A 24,475-nucleotide genomic window follows, 5' to 3' on the forward strand; every position below is an offset into this window, starting at 1 on the left:
AATTTGTATCACGTAATATATCAGTATAGATACATTTTGATCTAAGTTTGTACGATGTAAAATATCAGTATAGATGCATTTTTATTAAAATTTGTATGATGTAAGATATCAGTATTGATATATTTTCATTAAAGTATGTATAATGTAATAAATCAGTATTATTTGTATAGATACATTTTCACCAAAGTTTATATGTTGTAATATATCAGTATAGATATATTTTCATTAAAGTTTGTATGATGTATTATATCAGTAAATTTATATTTTCACTAAAGTTTGAAGTAAGTATTATACATGTATTAATATAAGTATATTCTCAGCAGAGTTTATATGTTATAGTATAATATGTAAAATAAATTTCCATAATAACAATTTCATAATTATAATAGTGTTTAAGTATAAATTCATTACCTCAAAGATTTATGTATTAATAGACAAGTATAGATTTATCTTTACTTAATAATTTAACAGTAATAATGAAAAGCGCTAATAATGCATTAAGTGTAAAAACTGAAAAGTAAAGTATATTCAGCTACGAGTAATTTTATATATTCACCACCGAGAGCTTTTTATAAGTAGAAATGAGCTATCCTATACGACAGATAGCTTAGGCACTTTTAGATTTCTTTGCCATCCACTTAACTTGGTCACCTTATTTGATATTTTGTAGGTGTTGACACTTGTTCTCTTAGTCCAGTGTATGAGTATGAACTAAAAGGTCACATTATACTAGAACTTTACCAGAACAACAGTAGGTGGTATAACATGTCTTTCTGGGGAGGTCATGTCCAGATACCATGGATTGGAAACGTTGATGAGCACTGTCCATATCTAGCTGTTTCTCAGTATTACTTATCATTATCAGGTACATCACAATATTTATTAAACCGGTCATGTTCATATTTAATAGTAGGATAATACGTCATAGAGCACCTGTAAAATGACTGGGTTTTGTTGTTGTTGTTGTTGTTTTTGTTTCTTAACATCTCGTCGATTCAAAGGTAAAATATATTTTCATCTAAGAAATTCCTGGAATTAAAAAATGTAGCGCGCAAAATTGGCTTTAGTACAAGATATAATTAAAAAAATCTTTAAACTTTTACCTGATAAAGGGATAAAGCTTTTCCTAAATGCTCCTACTCGGACTCCAAATATAATTTACCACGTTTTTATGTTTAATCCAGACAGTAAAACTTTACACATTTTTAAAGAATTATATCAAGTACTAAACCAATCTTTGGTGCGTTACATTATTTTTGATATTCCGACGAGTTTTTAGAATAAAAAATATATTCGTGTTTACAAAGATACCCGGTCCAAATGGGAGCATGTCGCAAGGTGTTTTATCTTACAATTCATGTTGTCCGGTACATACTACATTAGAGCATTAGAATAGCATTTTTATGTCTTTTGAATATATATATGGTTTTTGTTAATGTCTTGGCAATAAATTGAAACAGATTTTAATTATTAATGAGATGATGATTCGGGATATACAGTTCTTTGATTAACTATATCGCTGACTGACCCTGACACTATTTATACATAAGAATACTATCTAATAAGAATACTATCTAATACAGAACAACACATTAGCATAGACGAAATTGGAGATCAAGTTCAGAGGGTAGACGCTTGCATTCACAATGAGACAGACCCTTGTTTAATGAACGTAACAGTTGAGATGAGGACGTGTGAGGGTTTCTTATTTTACAGATTTCCCTACATTGAGAGTTTAGATAAAGAATATGTTAGCTACACGTACATATGTCCAGGTAAATGGCGGAATTTATAATATCTTATTTGATAATTAAACAATACGCGGACATATATCTTGTTTATATATATATATATATATATATATATATATATATATATATATATATATATATATATATATATATATATATATATATATATATATATATATATATACCATGCTATATATGTATATATATATATATTTCTTTTTTTTTTATTTCGTCTCATGACAAATGGAGACACATACAAAAATTCTAATTTCATTGTTTCAATTTTGCATTCATTATTATGTTAATGTCCTTAAAATGAATACACTAGGCAGTCATAGGAGCATATTTTTCCCATTATAAAGTATAAATGACTACGTGGGTCAAGTTTAAGTGTTAAGATTTCACATTAGTTGTTATAGAATACTATGAAAACGTTCAAGAACATGTCTAATGAATGACTTAGACTTGTTTCAAATATACAATATTCACAATGTTTGTTAATGTAGCTTCCGGGGGTTTTGTTCCAAGTCACATAATTTGTTTTAAAACTACTCGGTGAGTTTGTTGGTTAAACATATATAGATAAAGATACGCTTCAACCCCAAATATGTAGAATTTAATACAGAAATTAATGCTTATATTTTTAAAATTGTCATTTTAGCGTGATACGTGTTCATAAGATAATTTTAATATTTTTTTATATTTGTGTCATTAATGTGCCCGAGTATCCCTTAAATTAATGGTACAAATAAATTTATAGTTATGTAGTTAATAATAAGTCTGGCGTCCATTATAGATTTATAACGTTATTTTAGATAAATTATGACCACTTTTACTCCTGTTACATTGATATTGTTACATTCAAAAGACTACTGGTGCATTTTTTTTCATATATAATATTATAAATATTATAAAGTATTAGAAAACGGTGACATTGCTGACAGGAGAAGAGGTAGTATTATTATACCTATGCATACATAGGTAACAGACCCTTAATATAATAGACGTTTTTTGCTGATAAAGATTTTTGAAACATAATTTTTAAGACAAGGATTTTCCACTGCGAAAAGCATGTGGACATCTACAAAGTGAAGTATAAAATTAATTCCTTAACCTGGTTATAGGTGTTACTTTTTACAGTTGGTGATTTCAAATATCTAACCTGCCCGCCTATTCGTGTAACTAACCTGCTCGGTTCATTCATGTTACTAACCTGCCAGGTTCATTCGTGTCACTAACCTGCCAGGTTCATTCGTTTAACTTGTATCATAGTTTGGAGACCTTTCTGTTGAAAATGTGTCAGGGTTAAATCGTATACATATACATGCACAGTTCGTTACCTGGAGTGCGGGTATTAGTTACCCGCACTCCAGAGCATGCCCATTGATTGGCTCATTTTTGCTGGGGTTTACATATTGTGACGGCAGAGAAAGGGAAAGCGACAGAAATGTCATTTTCAGATGTTCGTTCATTTGTTCATTCTTGCCGGGGTTTCATATTTTGACAACAGGGAACGTGCTTTTATGTTTGACTATGATACAAAAGAGAAAGAAACACCAAAACACTCGGCAATCTGATTAATACTCGGGGGCTACGCCCCCTCGTACAAATCAGATAGCTTCGTGTTTCGGTGCTCTTTCTATTACTTACCTACCCTGTTTATTCGTGTATCTAACCTGTCCGTTGGAATAATTCGGCCAACATATAAAAAGCCGGTATTAAAAAAAATTGCAAAAATCCTTTTATCTAATTTATTCTTGCGCATTTTCCGATAGAAAATATCATTTCAACATCTTTCTAGACTATCTAAATAATAAAAATATTAATACTGCCATTAGAAATTGCAAACCATACTGCGAATGTCGACCATGACACTTAGGAATTACACGAGACCTCGTATGACGTAATTCGCGGGAACCCCTCTGAGTACTGACATGTACTATATTTAGAACAACTTTGTTGACAATACTCAATTTCATTTTTATTTACTTTTTCATTTCACGCCTGGTAAATGATAGAGCTACCTCTTTCGACGGTATACGGTAAATTGCTCCATCGCTACTTCCGACCTAGTGCATGTCGATAAAATCAAGTGTCAAGTGTTTTCATTTTTTATATATATTTTATAAATCCTTCATCAAATATCAAAATTCGGAGAATGCTATGCAATGTCGATTTGATTAAAGTTTTCAGAAAACGTAAAGTTGTTATAATTGTGTTTGAAATGTAGTTGCGGCGGCGTTTCCCAGTTAGCGAATTCAACATTGAAATGGACCGTTTCATTATGAAACAGATTATTTGTCCTCCAGTGTTCATATAAACAGCGATTCAGATTAAGAACAAATATGTTTCAAGTAAAATAAGGTCTAGAAATGAAAAAATGAAATCAGATCAAAACATTTGTTTATAAAGAAAATATAAAATATTTAATTTGATCTTGGAGACAGCTCTGTCGTGAAGGGGGTAGTCATGTCGTCAAGGAGATAGCTCTATGGTTACAAAAAAGTAACTGATTGTGTATATTTTATTCATAACATTTATCACGACACAAAAATTTAATAAAAACAATATTATACTAATGTAATTACTATACATGTATATCATGACGTAATTTGCATAATAAAACATTAACATTTACAGCGTTCAAATTGTTATCGACTAAATTGTTCTTCACTGTACACAACTCTGCATACTATATGATTATCTATATTCATGTAGCGTTAAATGACGTAATGAACCTGCGCTCTTTCAATATCCTTTCAGTTTATACATACCTAATCGCTTTTGCCACGTAACATTAAGAACTTAACTTAAAAATACATGTTAAGAAGATCTTACAAAACATACATATAGTAAATATTTGTCCGTTTCATGTGACTGCATTTACATCGTGTATATCAAGACACGAGTAGTTTTGCTAACGTGTCGGGTACACCTATAATGTAATATATACGTCATTGTATTTTAAGAAACGACGAAACTCCAAAGTCATATCGAAATTCACACGAATGATCTTGATAGATAAACATTGTCATGGAAGTATTGTTGATGATGTACCAAGTGTAATGTTTCAGCAACCGTATGCGCTTATTCACGTCTTTCAATTTAATGTACAATAAATCATTAGTTCATTTCCTTGTTCGGCCACAGAATTGCACAACTCTGCGTTACTTTTCATAATACCTGCGGTATTTGCACCACACTGCGTTACTGGATATTCAATGTGTTTTAGAGGAAAACAGAATCATAGCTTTCTGACTAGCTAGAAACAATGCAGGTACTAGTTCGTTAGTTAAAATGTCAACTTACTGAGCATTTTAAATAGAGAACAAAGAAATTTCTCAGAAACCTTTAGAATGAAGTATACCAAAAGCTCAATAAATACTTCTTGTCACAAACAACTGTCGTGTTCATAGTTCTATAATGCCATGTGAATTGTTACTATGTGACGCTTCAAACTCTTAGGCATACTAAATTGTTTACATTTGAAATGTGAAGTCTCAGTTTGTACACAGTGTTTACATTTGTCCAGCTTACTACTCTATCAGAAGTTGGGATAAAAGTAAGATCACTTCGTGAATGATGTAGCAGGAATACCTGCTTATATTAAACAAATAGTGTCATATAGTTGATTCCTTACATCATAATGAAGATACCCGTTGTATCAACATCCTAAAGAGATCTTTTTCACCGAAAAAATTTTACAATCTTTGTCCTAAGATTGTGGTCTCCTTTGAAACCATAGAACTATCTCCTTGACGACACGAAAGAGCTGTCTCCATGAAACAAATGTTTTGATCTGATTTCAATCTTATCTCTAGACCTAAAATCTGCTTGAAACGTATTTGTTTTAAATCCTAATCGCTGTTTAGACGATAATTGGATGAAAAATAATCTGTTTAATTATGTCATAACCAGAAACACAATAATAAATAATAATAATTTTTTAATAGAGCATGCAGACACGTTTAACACAAAAGCATAATAATAATTTATTCAGTTAATGAATATCTTATTCAACTCAACTAGATAATATATTTCTATTAGAACAGAAAGTCACCTGATGTATCAAATCTTTTCACAGAATAATGTTATAGTGACCTATAGACCTTTAACGACGCGGTCCATTGCTATGATGAAATCGATCGGAAGAAGTATTTTCCCGCGCATGCGCAATCTGCGTATAGCATTACATAGAAACATAGAAGAAGTGCATAGACAATTCCGAGTTAGCTTAAGGTAAAAGGTAGAAAAATTACCATACTTCCATTGAACTTTTTTAAGAAAATGTGGAATTATATCTATTATTCAAATGGGAGTCAACTAAATTGTTGTTGAAATAGTTCATAAAAAGATAAAAGAAATTTTATAAATCGAGGTTAATTATCATTCTGAAAAAAGCCAGAACAGACACGAAGATAATGCATTTTTAGTGTTCAGTTTACCTGATTTTATCCTTTACTTGACTGTGATGCAAAGCAGATAAATTTTAAGTCATATTTTAAATAGTTAATTTTTTTTTTCAAAATCTTTAAGGAAATGAAGTAACACACATTTTATCCGGTTCCTCATAACACATGTTAATATTTTTTCAATGCAAGTCACACTAATTGTCACTTCTCAAAATCAATAAACATTGATGAGATCGGTATATATAAAAGTAACTTAAATTACGATTTTCATAATTGTACGTGATTAACTATGTCATGGTACTGAAACGTTCCGGTTGAATGATATTATAGCTGGAAACAAACAACCGCGTCGCGTGTCAATCTGTTTGACACTTACCGCCTGGCCAATCCAAAAGGAACTGTACAATACACATTGTGTAATATTATGTGTGTTTGTTTGTTTTGGGTTTTACGTCACACCGACACAGTATAGGTCATTTAGCGACGTTCCAGCTGTACTGGTGGATGAAGACCTCAGGTGCCCTTCCGTGCATTATTTCAGGTACGAACGGGCACCTGAGTAGAACCACCGACGTTCCGTAAGCTAGCTGGATAGCTTCCTCACATGAAAGAATCAAAAGTCCCTGCCGGGATTCGAACCCACCGCGGTGAGGGACAAGTGGTTTGAAGTCAACGACCTTAACCACTCGGCCACGGACGCCCCCAGTATTATGTAATATAGTGGTAATAAAATTAAATCTTTAACACGATGCTGTTTAAATTTAAATAACAGATGAAAAAGTCGTCGTCTAATGATACCTTAAACAGACGACTTTTGTGTGCGCCTTTTGACCATTGGATTATTAGTCGCGCATATTTATTATATCTGTTATAAATATCAATTAACGTTTTAAGTGCTTACCGCTTTAAGTCATCCCATAATAACTGTTTTCTGGTTGACATAACATGGAATCACGACTATTAAAGCCTTAAAGTATCATACACTGTTCTCAATTTTACTGCGCTTTTGCCCTACGCAGAATGCGCATGCGCGAAATGCAACATCGGTTACTATGGAAGAATCGTCTTGTAAAAAGGTCTATAACTGCTAATCAACTAGTATGAAATACATTAAATCCGCCAACTCCCAGCCAAAAATAAGCAAAATTTAAGCAAAACAATAATTTTAAGCAAAACATATACAAACATACGAACATTTAAACATAAATATTAACAAGTATTCATAAAAACATTAAAACAGCAAGCCTTCAGAATCCCTTTACCGTCAAGACCTTAGAAAAAAGTAAATGATAACCATCAATAATCTACTAACCTTAGATTTATTTTTAAGAAGAAATGTGGAACATCTGAATGCGTGTAGCTTTAATTAACAAAAAGACAAAACAGAAAAACAAGCAACTAAAAAACACTGTACAATAAATAAATTGAAATATAACATTATGACCACCTAAACAAGAACAAGGGTAAAGCCCACTTACCATTACCACTTGTCCAGGAACCCTTAAAAAAGTACAATACCTCCTTTAGAGGGAAAAACGCTAGGTGAAATACCGATACTTCAGAAAAGACTGAAGGAATAATATACTTCCTTTAAGCCCTAACCTATCAATTTATCCAACTGACTATTATCACAATATTCAAAAGAATCTTTATAAAACGAAAGCCACAAACTACATATTATATCAACAAACTATATATACACATGAATACACAAGTTATACCCCTAAAAGCAACAGTAGCTGTTGATTAATGCAACAAACACAGAAAAATGCCTCTCCGTAAATATAAATATTTCTGTATAAATGACCAATCTGCACCACTTGCTGTCAACATGTGAACTTTTTAAACCAGATACTTTCCGCAAAGCGTCAATAGTAAGAAACAAACCTTCTTTTGAAGTACATGCACCTTTGAAAGACATCGGTTTAACCGGAGGTGCACAAATTTGATAAAGCGCCTAATCTCAAACTTGTCTGACAAGACGGTAACAAGAAAACCTTACAAAACAACCAATCAAAAGACCTGTTATATTTCATAATTAAAACATTTTATTCGTAAACAAAATTCTTCACACGATGAAACAGTCCATTTCAACGCTGAATTCGCTAACTGGGAAACGCCGCCACAACTACATTTCAAACACAATTATAACAACTTTACGCTTTCTGAAAACTTTTGTCCAATCTACATCGCAAAGCATTCTTTTGGTGTAGAGTTTACAAAATATATAAAAAGCAAACTTTTGGCACTTGATTTAAGCGACATGCACTAGCTCTGAAGTAGCGATAGAGCGATTTACCGTATATCTCTCTATCATTTACCAGGCGTGATTTAACAGCATTTAAATAAAATAGTAGAATATAACTCGGCACATCATCTTTTATAATTATGTAAAAAAGCATGTTGTAAGAAAATATGTAAAGGACATGGCATTGTTTTCGTAACCGTCCACGCATTATCTAAATAAACCCGAGGTCAATCTCGTACTCACGTGATTAAACATTTTGGCAAGATGGCGACAAATGGATAAATATTTTCAGCTATCGCAAAAATATTAGGTAGTTTATGTTCGAATAAAGTATTTTATGTTCATACATGGATTATCAATAGATTATATATAATTTTGTCAGCATATGCTTCACTTTACTTCTCTTGGCGTGCTCGATGAATTAATACGAGCGTGTCAGTTTCCTGGCACGATTATTGGTGGACTTTCCCTACGGGTATGTCTTCAGCGTCATGTCATAGTTTATAAACTGGTACGTTGACGACCTTAAGCTAACATAAACATAACGTAGTTTCCCTTTTTTCTTTTTTCTCTATTTACAGATACAATCTATTACGCAGGTAAGTCATCTTTATTAAATACCGTATACGTATTTACACTCTACGTAGGGATAATGCAATAAAACCGAATCTCATACAAACTCGTACTAATGTTTCAATGAACTTTACTTGTTCGATATTAACCGGGACTCTGACTTACTCACCATGATTGCATGAACCGGGACTCTGACTAACTCATCTTCTCCTATAAGAACTAACTCTGACTAACTCACACAGTTATATATGAACCGGGACTCTGCCGTTTCCACCTTGTCCAATATGAACCGGGACACTGACTATCTCACTGTGTCCTATATGAACCAGGACTCACTATGATCTACAGACCTGGGACTCTGAAGTACTCACTTTGTTCTAAATGTACATGGACTGTGACAAACTCATTTTGATCTATATGAACCGGGACTTTAACTAACTCACCGTGTTCTATGTGAACAGGGACTCTGACTAACTCACCTTGTCCTTTATGAACCGGGACTCTGACCTTACTCATTTTGTCCTATATGTGCCAGGACTCTGAGTAACTCAACTTGTCCTATATAATTCTGAACTCTGACTAACTACCCTTGTCCAATGTGAACCTGGACTCTGATAAATTTACCTTGTCCTGTATGAGCCAGAACTCTTACTTACTCACTTTGTCCTATATGAACCGGGACTCTGACTTACTCACTTTCATCTATAGAGCAAAGAAGTTATCACCATGTCAAACTCTGAAGTACTCAATTTGTCCTCAATGTACATGGACTCTGACTTACTCACCTTGTCCTATATGAACCGGGACTCTAAAGTACTCACTATGACCTAAATATATCGGGACTCTGACTAACTCACCTTGTCCTTTATGAACCGGGACACTGACCAACTCACCTTGTACTATATGAACTGGGACTCTAAAGTAATCACCTTGAGCTTTGTGAAGGATTGTCACATACTCGCCTTGTTTTTTTATATTAACCGATACTCATATTGTGTTCTATATATTATATATAAAAGCTAGAACGTACTCAACTGGTTCTTTATATACCGAGGCTCGGACGTACTCAAGTTGTTCCTTATATACCTAGGCTCGGACGAACTCAATGATGCACTGTATATAACAATTACTTATTTAGAGTATTGATTTTAATGTGTTTCATTGACATTGAGCACATGATCTGCTTGTTATTTAATAAACAATCATTCTAGATATTAAGAAATCAACAAAATAGTTCAATTTCTCAATAGTTAAATGTAATCACAAAAATATTAGCTTCAGCCTTTCATCTTGAAATGAAACATTAACGTTAATAAAATTTGGCACCCTGAATATTGTAAAGGAAATATAGAAACCTAATCTTAGTATGATTATGATCATCAGTTAAACAGATATGTTTGTGAGAAAAAGAATATTTTACAGTTTTAAATTGTTGGTTATAAATTAAATAGATTCAGGGAATATGTTGTGGAGTAAATGTTTTTTTATTTTGATAATGAACAAGATATGCTGTTGAGAGAATGCATTTGCATTTTTCCTTAGTTTGTAGTACAGTATAATATAAATGAAGTTTTAGTATGTAACTTCAATGTAAATGTTTACCACTTATAATGGGCACTTTAAGGAACTGTAAAATCGACAATATAGGACAGATATATACCTTAAGTATGCAAACTTTTAAATCAAATTTATTGTGTGGTTTATGAACATTTTTTCTAAACTAAAACTTTGTTATTAGAAGGTTTTATTTACAGAATGAGGAAACTCTAAACAACCTATTATATTATCTTTTTGAAAAATGTTTTCCTATAGCTTATTGTTAAGAAACAAAGAATAACATCCAGGTAACAAATTACACGAGCAAAATGTTTTTATATGTATAAAAATGTAACCCTACCCCACCTCCTTTGAACACTTATTTGACCATTTTCCTTTATTAAAAGCCTTATTCAAAATATCCCTAAAATTTACCACAATGAGGGGCTGACATTTTCAAAGTTTGCCTATTTTTTTTTAAAGGATATTGGTTAATCTTGCAAAATATAAAATACTTATATGATACCATATATTGTTCAAAGTTTGATGAAATAAAAACTACACGGTATAAGTATTTTATATTTTGCAAGACCAACCCATATACATTTAAGAAAATTTAGGCAAACTTTGAAAACAGCCCCTAATTGTGGAAAATTTAAGGGATCTTTTAAATAATGCTTTTTACATAGGGAAATGGTTAAATAAGTGTTAAAAGTGGGTGGGGTAGGGTTACATTTTTATACATATTAAAAACATTTCGTTTAAAAACAATCATTTTGGTTGTTTAATTTGTTACCTAAATGTTATTATTTGTTTCTTAACAATGAGCAATAGGAAAACATTTTTCATAATGATAATATATTAGATAACTTAGAGTTTCCTCATTTCTGAAAAAAAGCTCCTTCTAATGGCAAAGTTTTAGTCAAGAAAAATGTCCATAACTCATAAACCATACGGTAAATTTTGTTCAAATTTTGCAAACAGGTGACATTCAAGGCATATAACTGTCCTATGTGGTCAATTTTACAGTAAACTTCCTTATAGTGTAAAAATAATCAATTTGTGCCGTCAAGATAGATTAAATAAAGTAATTAACGGATATGTGTACTTTTTTAAATGATATTTTTTATCCAATAAAGTTTAAAAAACATAGTTTCTAAGAAATTGTAGTTAAATGAATATTTTCAATGGCACCGTTTAATTTAAAATGTTTATTTCGGCAATAAACGTCATAAGAAATAAATCATTTGGCAATAACAAAAACAAATAAAGAAAAAAAATGTACATAGCATTATTTCTACTTTTTTCGACACACTTTTCTCCCTTTGACGATCAAAAAGTATTTTGACATTAAATATATATATTCATATTTCATTTATGACATATATGTGATACAAAAATGCATCAAAAGAATATATGCAGCAGTCAAAAATTAATAACTTCGTATTTTTCATTTTTGCGGCCACCTTGGACGCTATCTTGAATTTCTCGGACCGCTTTTTTATACTATCTCCCCCTCCCCCCGACACTAGACCTATAGCACAGCTATGGTCCATAATTGATAATTTTTATGTTTTTTACTTGTGTACATTGATGAGACTCGGTTATTGATGTTGCAGGTTGTGACGACTTTTCACTTGTTTACACGGCCGGTACTGTTGTCGGTGATTTATTGGTTTTGTCCGAAGGTGATGTACAACATGGCTGGCTAGACGCCTATATCAAAGGACAACAATTTGTCTATCCGACTTTGACAGAAATGAGTGATATAATAGATGGATGTATCGACGATAAAACCTATCAATGGGGATTTTATCTCCCAGGTAAGTTGTTAATAGGTACCAAAATATAAATTCATATTAACAGATATGCTAAGGGCTCTTCCAACAGATTCGAAAAGTTCCATTTCTTTGAATATTAAATGGGGAGGATTTATGGGTTGAACACATTTCTTTTTTACCTTGTTATTGAATCTGTCTTGCAACATATTATTAAAACACGCCAAAGTTTATCAGTTCAAATTCTGTTGTAGTTTAGATGAAGTTTATTATTCCGGTCTTTAGTTTTATTAAAGTTCATCAATTTTGATCCTTAAATACTATCCGGTGTAAATGATTACGTTTAATATTTTTATGTATTTTTTTTCCAGGTCCAATTAAGATAAACGAGGTTCCTACCAAACTGCCGTTGTGTTATGTTTCTGACTATGATGATGATGGCGAGTTCGATCTACAACCGATCTGTGGTGTTTATAACATTTATGCCAGGACATGTAATGACAAGATACAGTTCGACGTTTCGCTTTATAAAACATCAGACAGACCCCGCTGTTTGAGTAATTTTTCATATTCGAATTTGTGTTATCTTTTCATAAATTGATTTTATTCAGTCTTTGCAGATATAACTGTTCATACATTCAAGTTCTACAGTCTAGTTTGACCCAGTTGCTTTATATTCAGATGTAACCAATTGTCAAACACGTGTGCATGGCTGAGTGGTTAAGATTATTGACTTTAAACCACTTGGGACAGGGACTTTGTGGTTCGTTAATGTGAAGAAGCTTACAGCTAGCTTTCGAAACGTCGGTGGTTGACCTCAAAAAAAAAATGCTCGGGGGACCTGAGGGCCTTCCTTACCAGTAAAGCTGTAAGGGCAAACGGTTTTCGGTTGCTATGTAAAGCCATCAAACACCCAAACAAACCCTTTTTCATTCAAATGTAAGATATTTTATGTTAAATTTTTTTATTAATACTAACCAATGGAAATATTAAATTGTAAAATGCCTGTTTTTCATTGCCAAATTTCACATTTGGAAAAATTTATTTTTCACTGCAGTGAAACATATCTTCCGTATTTTCACTGGTGTCTTGCCGGACTTACAATCTGTACAATCTGAATTACATGTAAATTTAACAAACTCAGAGATATTTTAGAGGCAATAAATTACTCGGACGAGCAGTAGGGAATAAAACCTTTTTAAAATTGTAAACAAAAAGAAAACATAAAAATATGAAATGCAGTTTTTTCATTGTAAATGAAATTATCTACTAAAATAGTGATATATTTTTATCCTCTTTGTTATTATTAAATATGCTTTGTTTGATTTAGTTTTACAGAAATCGAATGGAATGTCAACTGCTGCACTGGTTGGAATTATAATAGGATCTGTTATAGGTTGCGCTGTTCTTGCTGTGATTGTGCGTGTAGTTACTGTGATTGTGCGGCGCAACTGTCACAAGGGAGTATAATCTGGTTTGCTTGTAAGGGAGTGTAAATTGGTTTGCTTGTAATGAATATTTGTTTTCAAAAAGGGCACATACTGTCCGGTTGCGAGGAACAGAATATATTTATAAATATGATCAATTCAATGGAAAAAATAGTGGGACAATGATTGCACTACGCTGAATTTAATCGTAATGTAACTACCAACATGAAATTCCGAAATCTATATTTATTATTGTATGATTTCTTGTCATTCATTTTATCATGGTTCAACAACAAAACTATTATTCAGTTATATGACAATGTAAGTGTATTTCTTCATTGGTATTTCTATAATGTTGATCATTGAACCTTTTCGTAGTTTGATGTTCTTTATGAGATCTTCAACATAATTGCTACATACATTTGTTAATGAGCCTTTTAATCAGCAATAAGATATAGTATTTATGCCTATTTATATAATTATATAAATCTGTTAAGTCTTTATGACTGTCAAGTTATTTTATTTAGTTCCGCCCATTGTTTTCTCGTTTAGGGCACACGCTTTGTTTTAATTGGGGACCATACGCTGCTTTTCATGGAATGACACTACTGTGTCACATTGAAGGTTCCATAATAACCGCCGTATGAACACATCTGCGGATGTTTCTAAATTCAAAATTTCGCCATTTTTCGTGTTTCGTGTAACTTGCACTTTCCAGTAACGTCCATGAACAGGCTCAATAAAGAGTTATCGGGAAATCGCATTCTAATTGCCATCTATTCTCTTTTATATAAAACAAATATTATATGTAAATGTGGACCCTCTACCATAAATAAAATATTTATTGATAATTGTCAAATACCTACATGTATATCAAAATGGAATGTTTATTTTAACATTGATGATACTGAGTGGAAATACCTGTTTGAATGGATTCACACTGAAACTAATGATAGTTACCTCCAATGGCTTCAAACTAGAATCACCCATAGAATTTTTGGAACAAACTATTTAATGTCTAAAATGAAATTGACACAATCTGATAAATGCACTTTCTGCAAAGAAGAAAAAGAGACATTATCTCATTTATTCTGGAATTGTTCTGCTATTAAAACTTTTATCTCAGATGTGCAACAATTGTTAAAAGGTCATAATGTTGAATGAAAGTTGATTGTAAGACATTCATTTTAGGATATGAAAAAGGAGATCAATGTCAATTTAATATTTTTTGTCTAGAATTAAAAAGATATATATTCTTGTGCAAGAGGAGGGAGATAATACCATCCTTACAAGGTCTCGTCTGCAGTTTAAAGCTAGCATCTTCAAAAGTAAGTTATACAAAAGTTAAAAAATCTATGTACTCATTAAGTGATAGTACATTTTTGAATTAACTACTTATATATTACAAGTGAATATATTATATCCTGAATATATTATATCCAGTTTTTGTGGAAATGAAATACTCTGAATCCGAAGAAAACATTTATCTTCTGTGTATTGTATATATTATAAAATTATGTATGATATAAATGCTCTCATGTGTTTTGTAATATTATAATAAATTGTAAGGTAAAATAGTGGATGGATCCCCGACCCTATTTTACCTATTACGGGACAATAAACGGAGTAACCTCTTGGGCTTCAAAAAAATGCCTCGATGACCTTTTGTTCGGATGAAGCGAGATAACTCATTGATAAAAAGATTGAAAATTATTGTACTCGTTACGTCCCCTTGCCTTGTAGCCATCACAGTCAAACGCCTGAGTTTCTTTGTCAGCTTGTACGCAGAAGTACACCCTAACTCTGACCTTATGTAAACAATTTAACAGTTTGTGATGTAATAAAAAATCAAAGGCCTGTTGAAAATCAACAAAAAGAAAATTAAATCTACCGCCTGGTTTGCTTAGATATTTTGTACTAAACTTTGCAAAGTATATATGTTATCTATGGTAGAATAACCTTCTCTTAAACTTGCCTCGTCTATTTTGTTAAGTTCTTCCACCCATGTACGTAACCCGTCGTAAATAATAATTGAAAATAATTTTTAACATTACATTTATCAACGATATATACCCCTATACTTCGATGGTTCTAATTTATAAACAGACTTATAAACAGGTACAATTATACTGTCTCTCTAAGAATTAGGAAAATCGCCAGTATCAAACATTCTATTAAATAATCTATAAGAAAAATAGGCGTGATGATGTTGGATGATAACTTATAAAATTCTGCTGCAAATCCGTCCTTTCCTTGGGATTTCCCAATTTTTTTTAATAATGTTATCACCTGTAGTAATTTCCGAATTTAAAATAGCATTTTGTTCGTCGGTAAACTCAGAGTCAATCATATCAATATTATTAACATTTGTGAGGATTCCAAGCATTACCTATTGTTGTCCATTATTTAAACCTCAGAGACTCATACTCTTCGCAGAAACCAGAATTTTTCATCCTCTTAATGTTGAGCTATTACTGTGGGGTAGTAATTCTTTAGATGTTAACAATAATGAACACATATTTGCGGCTGTCCAAAAATTAATCAAAACTACTGACCGTTTTCGAAACACTTGATATTCAAAAAATCGACAGATTGTATTAATCTTAATAACCAGGTACAATAAATAATTGACAATCACTTTATGATGGATGTTTGCTTCCTTTGACGAATAATGCTAAATGATGGATCCTAAACCTTGTCTTTATTATATAAATACATAAATATACATTTTTTATGCCCCCACAGAGTGGGAGCATATAGCGTTGCACTTGTCCGTCTGAGTGTCCGTCAGTCCGTACGTCTGTCTGTCCGTCCGTCCGTCTGTCTGTCCGTACGTCCCGAAATCTTGTGAACGCAACTCCTCTTAAACCGGATGGCAGATTTTGCTTAAACTTACAGGGATGAACAACCTTAATGTGTAGATGGTAGTAAAGGAAGGAATTTATGCTGCGACCAAATTTAACAGAATTATGGCCCTTTGTTGATTTTTTCACTATATACTATGTAGAAATTTTGTGAACGCAACTCCTCTTAACCCGGATGGCAGATTTTGCTTAAACTTCCAGGGATGAACAACCTTAATGTGTAGATGGTAGTAAAGGAAGGAATTTATGCTGCGACCAAATTTAACAGAATTATGGCCCTTTGTTGATTTTTTCACTATATACTATGTAGAAATTTTGTGAACGCAACTCCTCTTAAACCGGATGGCAGATTTTGCTTAAACTTCCAGGGATGATAAACCTTAATGTGTAGATGGTAGTAAAGGGAGGAATTTTTGTTGCGACCAAATTTAACAGAATTATGGCCCTTTGTTGATTTTTTCACTATATACTATGTAGAAATTTTGTGAACGCAACTCCTCTTAAACCGGATGGCAGATTTTGCTTAAACTTCCAGGAATGAACAACCTTAATGTGTAGATGGTAGTAAAGGGAGGAATTATTGCTGCGACCAAATTTAACAGAATTATGGACCTTTGTTTATTTTTTCACTATATACTATGTAGAAATTTTGTGAACGCAACTCCTCTTAAGCCGGATGGCAGATTTTGCTTAAACTTACAGGGATGAACAACCTTAATGTGTAGATGGTAGTAAAGGGAGGAATTTTTGCTGCGACCAAATTTAACAGAATTATGGCCCTTTGTTTATTTTTTCACTATATACTATGTAGATATTTTGTGAACGCAACTCCTCTTAAACCGGATGGCAGATTTTGCTTAAACTTCCAGGGATGAACAACCTTCATGTGTAGATGGTAGTAAAGGAAGGAATTTTTGCTGCGACCAAATTAAAAGAATTATGGCCCTTTGTTGATTTTTTTACTATATATTATGCAGAAATTTTGTGAACGCAACTCCTCTTAAACCGGATGGCAGATTTTGCTTAAACTTCCAGGGATGAACAACCTTAATGTGTAGATGGTAGTAAAGGAAGGAATTTTTGCTACGATCAATTTAACAGAATTATGGCCCTTTGTTGATTTTTAGTTTTCAACTTGTGGCACATGTAGTCCAAAAAAATATTTGACCTAAAGTATTAAGATTGACAGAACAGTGGCGTGTGGGGGCATCCGTGTCCTATGGACACATTTCTAGTTTCTGTCTAACTTATTTCTTACATTGTTTTAATCTTTTTGATGTTAAGCTGTCTTTATCGTTTTTCTTTGATCGCTTTATATGTTTACATGTTACACTTTTTCATATAAATGCCATCAATGTTGATTCTTCAGGGAAGGGCCGATCGTTAATGTTGTAAGAACTTGGGCCAAACCCTTTTGCTATGTGTTATTTTGAAATCAATTTGTTTCTCTGTATATTTACATGTATATATTAGCAATAAAATATGATTAAACTAAATCAATATTATTTAATCCTGGAAGATTATCATTCCTTATTAAGCCTCTGAAATAATCTAGCAGCTGGGCATTTATGGTTAAAGGGCAAGACATACAATAGGGTTTTTTTTGCTAGATATATTTATTTGGTGTAGTGACAAAAAATGGGCATGAAAAGGAAATAAGGCATTATAAATAAAGTACAAACAATATTGTTGTACTTATATTAAAATTAAATGAATTAATTTAAATAAGAATTTACATGTACTCATTTAAATATGATTAATAACTTTTGTTAGTTTATTCAAACATTATAAATATATCTTGTAAATGTATAGCATTTTTAATTTAGTAAAAGTACATTTTAATGTATTTTACTATTTAAATGTACAAAATGTATATAACTTACACAATAAATACAAAACATTATTATATACCTTGTGAGTGATACAAGTAGCCTTTTTTTATTTCTATATTTTTTTTTAGAAACAATTACTTTAACATTAAGTTTATGTGTCTTGTGTGCTGTAAAGTTAAAGTTGTATTTGTGCAAGGTGTTATGGATAGAAGAAATAGTATTTTAGATCATTTATTTACATTTTTACACAAAATTTAAAACAACGAAAGAATTAGTTTATGACATATAAAACTTATAGTACACATAATAGATTTAAACCATTTAATTTAGAGATAGAAAAAAGAAAACAAAGCACTTTAAATATAAAAGAAACTATTAAAGAGCAAAGCAAAAATGTTAACCTTTACTAGATTTCAATATTTGCCGAAATGCTTTGGGATTTTAATTACAATGAAGTAAACTGTACTCCTCTTAGTTCACGGTACTTAACGCTTTGAAACAAGAAAGAAAACAACAAATGAAAGTAATGGTACAAAATGTGTCATAAGCTGTAATATAAAGGTATTTTCTGCTGTATAACACAAGGAAACAAGAATATATTCAGTCAAAATCAGTTTTAGTGGGCAAGACATAAAACATATGTCGGCCATTTTGAAAACAATTTGTCATCATTTAAATCACGGTAAATAGTGTTACACTTAAGATTGTTCATGTTTCAGTTAAAATTTCTACATGTTCTTTTGATTTATTTGAAATATTAAAACTACCTTTAATTTGTAACACAAAATTTATTTTTCCAACAAACAGATACATTTAGAAAATAATTGTTTCAGACGTGTGCACAAATTTAAAGGGATATTTTTTGCTTTTTGCAGAAATTTGTAAAATGTTGTTCTATTTGACGTAAAAATCTAGAGATTTAAAATATTTTGCACAAAAACTTTGTTGTTTAGGTGTATGAATAAAATGTGTCAATTCTGGCCAATTTTAACACTATGAACAATAATGAAACTATGTCATTACCGTGAAATAAGTGATGACGCGGAATTAGTGATGTTAAGTATAACTCGTTTCTTTTAGTATGTTTTAAGACATTGAGTACTTTTGTTATGGTCATTGTTTTTTTTTGTATGTTTCTACATGAGCATTTCGATGTTTTACTTATTTCACCTTTTGTAACCATGACAACTGTTAGAATTTCAGTTGGCGGAGGATTCATTTTATTTACACTGTCTCGTTTATAGGAACATGGTGGGGCTAAGAGTGAGGTTTGGTGCACCATTAACCGGCAGTATTTGTGCTGCTAACCGTTCAAAGGCGGCGTCCCTCTGTGTTCCTCAGAGGTTTGTCTATGTTGTTTTATACTGTTTTTGTGACACTTTTGTGTCTCTTGTTGTTTTCTCGTCTACGGTAAGTATCTCCCCCTTTGCTCCTAGTTTTAATTTATTCTATTTATCCCCCCACCTCCCCGGGTCTCATGTCCCCTTTCCCTGTGCCTTTTGACTTTATGGGCCTAATATTCAATCTTTTATTTGTTTTCTTTTAGTTCCTTATCAGTTACTTATTATTTAATATTAGGTAGTAGTTTGCCTGCCCGTGCTCTGCCTTGTGCCCTTTCCTGTTTTTGTTTGTGGTCCTCCTGGGCTCCTTGCCGCTGGCTCTTGTTACTGGGTCGGGTGGGGGCTGCGTTCGTTGAACGCCGCCTTTCCTTGATGATCTTGTTGATCATATTTTAGTATACCTTTCCCAGATATTTATAAAGGTGTTTTTGATATAACACCTTTTCTTAAACTGTTTGCGCAAATGAATATAATTCTAAAAATCTTGTAAATCATTTGTCCATCGAATTCTTCGTAACGTAGCGAACTTAATTTGTTTTAGTTCGCTACAATTTTCGTCCCACTATGACTTATTACCTAATTCATTATGCGAGTACGCGCATATTCTCTGCAGAAGATTATATGTGTTTAAAATTCACTTATCGCGGAATTTATTGTAATATTAATGCTTTTTTAGATATTATTCGCGTTTAATTTAATGTTTTTGTTAATTAATCAATTAATATCCCTGTGTGAATTACACCATTTGTGTTTGGGAATTCTCTCAAAATCAATTAAAAACCTTCCTACCTGACTTGACTCCCGGAATCGTCATCGATATGCTTTGTCAGACCGTATATGTCACGAACGTATATGTCACACGTGTGGGACATATTCGGCCGAATCAATCACAGCTGTCTTTATGTGCTATATACGTTTCAGTAATTTGATAGTAAATGCCTGACCGTATATGTCACACATTTTAACCCTAACCCTAGTAAACTAGCATAACCATCGTTGTTTTAACCTACTTTCATCAACGTTAACAATACATCATCATCAACAACAGCAACAACAGCATCATTATTACCATCAATCAAACATCATCATCGCCATCGTAAATCAGCATTGCTTATCATTTTTTCCAGTAAGATACCTACATTGTCAATATACAGTGACTGGCTTGGTCGAAAATATTTACAAATATTTTAACATTAGTATTTATTGAGTTGATGATAAAATATCGATTTTAGCCCCGACCCTCTGAGGGGGAGGGGAAATTAAAACATTTTAATTGTCCGTGCGCCTGTGTCTGACTACGTGCGTCTGTCCGTCCCGGAATCTTTAGTGTTGCTCCATAAATAATTTAGTTAAAGTCATGAAATTTTACATGAACGTTAGTCAGCATTATGTTATTGCGCATCTGGAGATTTGCTTGTCGAATTGGGCAGTCATGCCAGAGTAATTGCCCTTGACTTAGTCAAATCGGAAATTGTCAACTTGTGTCGTATGTAGTATCAACAGTATTTGAACAAGGGCATGGTCACAAAACCAACAGGAATATAGTTGTTCATCTAAGGTTAAGCTTGTTGATTCCCGCAGAAATATCAGAGTAATTTCCGCAGAAATACCAGAGTTAATTTCTTCAGTAAGTACGAATTTGCAATTTATACTTGTGACGCATGTAGCCCAAACAGTATTTGAGATAGGATCTAGAAACTTTACAAGAATGTTGGTCAGCATAATTATGTGCATTTGGGACTTGCGCGTGTAATTGTGATAGTGCTGTCATTGTTATAGTCCTTGACCTGGAATTGTTTGTAAAAGGTGGGTAGTGGGGGCATAATAATGTGTTCTATGTTTTTAATAAAATCAAATGCCATGTTGAAGATAAGTTTTCGACTTTTTTAAGTAATAAATGTCATACTTCTATAAATATATTATGTTTTACAAAAGCTCGTAAATTCATATTCATATTAATAATTACAAATATCTAAAATAGTTAGCATATATTTTGGAACTAGCTACCGACCACCTGTATGTCAATACGCACAAAGTAGTGAAATTCCAATGTCGTCATTAAATTGTGTTCATATTTTCTTTTCTACTAAGTTTATAAAACATATTATACGCTTTTTTGTAAGTTTATCTTACGCGCACAAAGCGTGATTTTGACATGTACTTCACAAATGACGTTATACCACTAGATAAAATTAATCATTTTACGCCGTGACTTAAATATAAGCAAATCAAATTCTTTTACTCACAAAAATACTATTTTTGAACATTTTCATAAATCGTTTTCTTCACGTTGATATTTTTACATTAAATTCTATGTCAAGTTTGAAGATGGTTCATCTCCGGTCAAAAACTAGGTCACAGGAGCTAAAAATAGAAAAAAATCTTGTTAACACTCTAGTGGCTGCAGTTTGATTCAAATATTCTGGAAATTTGTCAGGAAGGTTGTTTTGATGATTTCTAGGTCAAGTTCGAAGATGGGTCATCTCCGGTCAAAAATTAGGTCAAAGGAGCTAAAAATAGAAAAATCTTGTTAACACTCTAGTGGCTGCAGTTTTAATCCAAATATTCTGGAAGTTTGTCAGGAAGGTTGTTTAAAAAACTAAGTCATATTGCCCAAATATGGAAAAACCTTTTTAACACAATAAAGATCACATATTTTACTCAATTGTCATCAAACTTGGCCAGGATGCTTGTCTAAGACATTGCTTGGATGAGGTTGATGGGTCAGGGGAGCGATCCAGGGCCATCATGTCCCTCTTGTTTGATATTTGTATTTATAATTTCTGAAATTGTTGAAATAAGATAGTGTTGGATATTGGTTCGGTTTTAAAATTGATCAATTTATTCATTAATGTATCTATTTGATTTTTAAACATTTCAATTAATATCTGAAAGTGTGACAATAAAAAGCGTTGGAAATCAGTTTGGATTAAAAATTCACCAATGTGTTAATCAATTCATTTATTTGTTTTTCTTCTTTCAATTTATTTTTCATGAAAGTTTTACAATAAAATAGAATTGGATATCAGTTTGTTTCTAAATCGTTTAAGGTATGATATTATGAACGTGTTGAAATCAGTTTTGTTTTGAACAGACCAATTAATCTAATTTGTGTTTTTTTAATTCTTTTTTTATTTGTCATTTCCTGAAAGTTTTACAATCAATTAGCGTTTGTTGTCAGTATGGTTTTAAAATTGACAAATTTATTAATCAAATAATCTATTCGATATTTTCGTTCTTTTTTCTAAAAATGTTACGATAAAACAGCGTTTGTTATAAGTTTGGTTCAAAATTGATCAATTTATTGATCAATTTACCTTTTTTAATATTTTAATTTATTATTTCTGAAAATATGTATATCAAAAAGCAATACAAAACTATACAATACAATATTTATCTATTCATTTTATTTTAATATTTTATTTTATAATTTTCTTAAGTTTTACAATAAAATTGCGTTTGATATAAATTTGGATTTAAAATTGACCAATTTATTCCTAAATTTATCTTTTTTTTTTACAAATATTATATATGCATAATTATACATATAAGTAATGAGATAGTTAAGTAAATTCAATTTGAGATATTGTATGTTATAGAACAACATACACGTAGACACAAAACAAACAAAGGGATAAAAGCCAAGAACGTATCTAGAGATAAGTATAAATATTTTAAAACAATAAATGTCTTGTCAAAATGTTTTAGTTTCATTTTCTTGTATACATTATTTCAAATTTTGTTTTAAACAGTTCCAACATATCAAATTCATTTGACCATTTGTTACTGCAAAAGAAGGCTTTATTATGCAATTTGCAAGAGTCTTCAAATTTCATGTAATTCTGTTGTGATTAATGCTTCCGAGGGAACACTTTGAATCTAGATTTTTATACATCACAACAGCAGGTGTCAAGTGCTGTGTGGCAGCTGTAAAAAGGCGCCCCGGTCTTCACTTCAGTGTTGTTATATTTTTCTGATGCCAGCGCTATTAAGTGTTAAGAATCGAGTACAGCCCAAGCGGGTGCTAGGCGGCGTGAGAGATGTTGCACTTATTCATTATTCCTCAAACCGAGTCTGCAATTTTCATGTAATTTTGTTGTGATTAATGCTCATGAGGTATTAATTTGTTTCCAGATTTTTATAAATACTAAATCCTACAATTGTTAGTAATACATTTGTATAAAAGTATTCTTCTTGAGATATTTTATAGACGAACATCAGGATATCTAGTTAACGTATATTTCTTTGAATTTCGTACTCTTGAATTCTTCAATTTTCCCTAAAAAATACATTTACTGCCATACAATCGATAAAAAGGTTTTGATAATAATTGCCGTCACATTTATTTGACTCATACACAATTATGTACAGCGAGTTTAATGAATACTCTGTTTACTAATATTATATATATATATATATATATTTTGAAACCGTCGATTCAAAAAGTCTACCATTTATCTTTATTATTAATAAAAAAAAGTAAAAATTATTAATATCCTTGTTGTACTATCTACAGGGAATGTAAGCCTTATTTGAGGATAAAATGGTTATTTACTGTAGAAGCTACCAGTTTTGGATAAAAATAACAATTATCCAAAAGAAAATTTAAACTATTAATCAGATAGTTCTGTAAATAACCTCATAGCCGTTTTTGTTCTATAAGTACTTAATACCAGGAAAGACTTTTAAACAACCAATAAAAAGTTAAACACAT

General features: G+C 31.8%; 1 protein-coding gene across 1 annotated transcript; it reads left to right on the top strand.

Annotated features, from left to right (window-relative positions):
* Positions 1-635: 635 nt before the first annotated feature.
* On the top strand, positions 636-15,475 carry LOC132757604 (uncharacterized). Its single transcript, XM_060748926.1, has 6 exons — positions 636-865; positions 1,584-1,775; positions 8,993-9,010; positions 12,140-12,343; positions 12,670-12,855; positions 13,629-15,475. The coding sequence occupies exons 1-6, from the start codon at positions 766-768 to the stop codon at positions 13,766-13,768; spliced, it is 840 nt and encodes a 279-aa protein (XP_060604909.1). The 5' UTR covers positions 636-765; the 3' UTR covers positions 13,769-15,475.
* Positions 15,476-24,475: the final 9,000 nt, after the last annotated feature.

This window comes from Ruditapes philippinarum, unplaced genomic scaffold (genome assembly GCF_026571515.1).
Source record: "Ruditapes philippinarum isolate M1 unplaced genomic scaffold, ASM2657151v2 ctg2174_1_1_1_1, whole genome shotgun sequence".
In the NCBI taxonomy this organism is placed as follows: Eukaryota; Metazoa; Mollusca; class Bivalvia; order Venerida; family Veneridae; genus Ruditapes; species Ruditapes philippinarum.

Bases quoted from the DNA above. Each gene is read 5' to 3' on its own strand.
- LOC132757604 (XM_060748926.1), top strand. From the start codon at position 766: ATGTCTTTCTGGGGAGGTCATGTCCAGATACCATGGATTGGAAACGTT. The intron at 866-1,583 runs GTACATCACAAT...TATCTAATACAG, and splicing joins GTATTACTTATCATTATCAG to AACAACACATTAGCATAGAC. The intron at 12,856-13,628 runs GTAATTTTTCAT...TGTTTGATTTAG, and splicing joins AGACAGACCCCGCTGTTTGA to TTTTACAGAAATCGAATGGA.